The following is a 4106-nucleotide window of genomic DNA, read 5'->3' on the forward strand; positions in this document are numbered from 1 at the left end:
CGACCCGCGGCGCCCTCCGGGGGAGCCCAGCAACATAGCCATTACGCCAACTGCTGGTTCCCAACGTCAGAGTTCTTTCTGCCATCGGGACAGGGGCTGCCACTTCCTCCCTGCAGGGAAGCCTCTAGCAAACTAGCACCTCAGGCACTGCCTCTGATGGGAGTGCCCCACCCTGAGCCGGTCCAGTCTGTCCCACTCAGTCTCTCCAAGGGGGGACCCTTCTACTTTAATTGGCTTTTTTTTCTCTTTCAAGAGAGATTTTTGCTATGGGGTGTGTGCACTCACTGGAGAGACAGAGAGACAGAAAGCACGAAATCACCCCCAGGGACGGCCACACTGCCATCCCGTCTCCTCCACTCTCCTCTTGGGATTTTGGGCGCGCGTGCACACACGCACGCACCTGGCCTGAGTTTTAAGCTGACAGGTCTGGGACTCGAACAGTGGCCGACTTACCCGTTGAGTCCAGCAACATAACCATTACGCCATCTGCTGGTCCCTTAGCTGTCTTTTCTAACTTCAGCTAAGATGGTAGAACCCAGGGTGCAGACGGTGCTTCCACGCTGTCCTCCCAGACTGAGCCGTAGACCCGCACCCCCCCATCACCACAGCCACTCGGGGAGATGGGAACTGCCTCCTTCCGGGGAGGCCTCTCAGACCTCACCTTGATGTCAGACGCATTTTCTAACATGGCCTGGCGGGAAGACACCTCTGCCTGGGACACGGAGAAGTCGTTTTCGGCAGCATTGGCTGCTTTTAACGAGGCCACCTGGCGCTCGAAGTCCATCTGAGGAGAGGGAACGAGGTTGGAGCCCACTGCTGCGTTTCCCGTCACCGAGACAGCCCGACGTCATCAGACACCGGGGTGAGGGTCGCGGAGCACACCTCTCCTCCCGCCGACTGTCCCACTCAGAGTAGCCCAGAGCACGTTCTCCTGTCCCCGCAGAGCAGTCCTTAGTTGCAGCGTTGAAAAAATCAAATCCCCCCGCCTCTGACCAAGAGCCAGTCTGACCTGTTTCTTCAGCTTCTTCTTCTCCTTCTTGCTGAGGTGAGCATAGGGGTCATCCGCCTTAGACTCCCCCTCTTCCTCCTCGTCTTCTCCTTCTTCCCCTGAACCCTGTGAGAACCGCATGGCAGAAACTAGGAACCCCTTCCAGAACTCCGATTTCACCCCCGTCCACAGGGCTCTTCCCTTCTCCACCCAAAGTCCTGAGCTATCTGGACCCTCTCACTCTCACGCCAACCCCTGGTCTCCTTGCTGTCCTTGACCAATGTCTCCCCAGGACCGGGAGGAGACAGACGACGTGTAACGACATACGTGTCCTTCCTGACGATGTGTATGTTTGTATAAATGTGGCTTCCAACGTAATGTAACTGGAGAGAGAGTTCCACCTGTACCTAAGCGTTTCTGTGGTGTACATGCTAACATGCAAGGAAAGGAAGAGGGAGGCCTAACGTACAGCCAGTGAGGAATGCAGGACAATCACCATCGGAAAGTGCTAAGGCGCTGGATCCCACATGGCCAACTCTGAGGTTCGAGTCCTGCACCAGGCAGCTTGAAAAACATGTTGGGCACATGTGCGTGCGAGCCCAAAATCCCAAGAGGAGACCAGAGAAGGGACTGTGGTGTGGCCGGTCCCCCTGGGGGGGTGATTTCTCACTTTTTCTCTCTCTCTCTCTGATGAGCATAGATGCCCTGTAACAACTAAGAAGTGCTAAACATAAACAGATTCATCTTTCTTTTGGAGAGGTTTTTGCTGTAGGGCACATGTGCTTGCTGGAAAGACAGAGAGACAGAGAGACAGAAAGCAAGAAGTCCCCCGCTGGTGGGACGGCCACGTCACAATCCCTTCTCCATTCTCCTCTCGGGATCTTGGGCACATATGCACACGCACCCGGTGTGAGTTTTAAGCCATTGGGTCTGAGACTTGAACTGCGGTTGACTACATGGGAGTCCAGTGACATAGCCATTATGCTAACTGCTGGTCCCATCATAAACAGATTCTAAACATCACTCAACTTCCTTCTATCATACGGATGAGACAACCGTGACCCAACGAGGTAGAAAGGTACATTCCAAGTCACACACCAGCCAGCGAAGGGCAGGGTCAGAGCCCAGACCAGCAAAGGGCCCTCTCCTCTTGGGCTCAGGCACTGCGATCTAAAGCCGCAGCCCAAATCTGACCCGACCCCCGTTTTTGCATGGCCCACGAGCTAAAAATGGTTCTTATCTTTTTGGTTACTATTGAAAAAAAAGGGGGGGGGGGAAGAATATGCTAGGGGAAATCATATGTGGCCCACGAAGCCAGAAACACTTAGTGTGGCCTTTTATAGAAAACGCTCTGGATAGCAATGAACTCGCTGGACCGGACTCTCGGGGACGCGGTGCCCAGTCTCTCACCCCCTTCTCCCCGACACAAAGTGCTCACCTGCTCTGCCTTCTTGGCCTTCTCCTTCCCTTGTTTGAGAGGCTTTTCTTTCACTGCTTCTTCTTCGTCCTCCTCTTCACTGTCCAGGGCGGCAAATTTATTTGGAGGCTATGGGAGAAGCGCCTGGTCTGATGAACTGCTGCCCCGAGACCCCACACCTCTCCAGGCCAGTAGTTCTCACCTTTGCCTTCCCTTTTGACTTCTCTTCCTTCCCCTTTCTGCCCTTGAGCCCAGGCTGCTGCTCCTCACACACGGCCTGGAGGAGACACAGACGTAACTGAAAACGAGCACTTCTAGGGGGCCTACGACGTTTGAGCCAACTACCCCGAGTGCTGGGGAGAATCGGGACCCAGAGAAAGAAAGAGGACAGAGAGCTGGAGCAAGGCGGAGGGGCCACGGCCAACAGCCCTGAGAGGGCGTCCTCAAGGCTCGGGTAAGGAGTCAGCAGCATAAAGAAAGACTGCAATGGGAACCAGCAGATAGCGTAATGGCTATGTCGCTGGACTCCCACATAGTCGACCATGGTTTGCGTCCCGGACCCGGTGGCTTACAACTCACACCGGGCACGTGTGCATGCATGCCCAAGATCCCGAGAGGAGAATGGAGGAGAAGGGATTGCAGTGTGACCATCCCCCTGGGGGGGTGATTTCTCGCTTTCTGTCTCTATGTCTCTGTCTGTCTGGTGAGCGCAAGCGCCCTATAGTGAAAATCTCTCCAAAAAAAAGAAAAAGACTGCAACACGGACAGTCATGCGGAATGTCACGGTGTGATCGCACTGACCCCTTACAGGATCAGACGGGGGGGGGGGTACCAATGGGGAGAGCGGGGCCTGGAGGGCTCTCTTATTTTCTTACTGTTTGCTGTAGGGTATGTTCGCTTGCCGGAGAGAGACAAGAGAGAGAGGGAAAGTGAGAAATCACCCCTGGGGTACGGCCACACTGTGGTCCCTTCTTCATTCTCCCTTAGACCCTGGGCATGGTGCACACGTTTGGTGCAGTGTTCCAGCCACCAGTCTAGGACTCAGCCACGGGGTTAACGTGAGGGTCCCAGGGCCTTAACCTCTATGCCACCTGCTGGCCCTATGGGCCGTTTTAAATACTGAGTTCAAAGCAACAAAACCATGACGACTTTCTTTCCTTCTCTTTACTTTTCGTTAAGATTTTTATAGCGCATGCGCTGGCTGAAGAGGGACAGGGAGCATGAGGGGGAGGGTGGGAAATCCCCACCCGGGGCATGGCCATGCTGCAATCCCTTCTCGTCCTGGAATTTTGGGCACCTGGTGTGATTTTCAACCTGCAGGTTCTGGGACTTGAACCGTGATCAGCCATGTGGGAGCTTAGCACCTTAATCACTACACCACCTGCTGGCCCTCACTATAGATTTCTGAGTTGGAAAAAGAATTTGGACCAGCCTCCTAGCCTAGTGGCTGAGTGACCAGACCCCACAGGGCCCGCTGCAGTTCGATCCTGGCCGCAGTGGCTTAAACACACGGCAGGTGCACGTGTGTGGGCACCCAACATCCCGACAGGATGGAGAAACGGAGACGGGACTGTGGCGTGAGCACGCCTCACTGGGGTATGTGCTTTCTCCCGCTCTGTTTCCCTGTACTGAGCACATGCACCCTCTGGCAATAATAAAACAAGGGCAAGAGAAAGACGAGGAAGGAAAGGAGACGTGACT

At 54.8% G+C, this 4106-nt stretch overlaps 1 protein-coding gene across 1 annotated transcript in view; it reads right to left on the reverse strand.

Moving 5' to 3' along the window:
- ABCF1 (ATP binding cassette subfamily F member 1) overlaps positions 1-4106 on the reverse strand; it is a gene marked incomplete in the record, with an annotated part of 15696 nt that overhangs the window by 5045 nt on the left and 6545 nt on the right. Inside the window, 4 exon segments of the mRNA XM_014586982.1 lie at positions 662-784; positions 1010-1114; positions 2427-2534; positions 2608-2682. Of these exon segments, the coding sequence (XP_014442468.1) occupies positions 662-784; positions 1010-1114; positions 2427-2534; positions 2608-2682 (411 nt within the window).

Source organism: Tupaia chinensis, unplaced genomic scaffold (genome assembly GCF_000334495.1).
Source record: "Tupaia chinensis unplaced genomic scaffold, TupChi_1.0 Scaffold000176_1, whole genome shotgun sequence".
In the NCBI taxonomy this organism is placed as follows: Eukaryota; Metazoa; Chordata; class Mammalia; order Scandentia; family Tupaiidae; genus Tupaia; species Tupaia belangeri.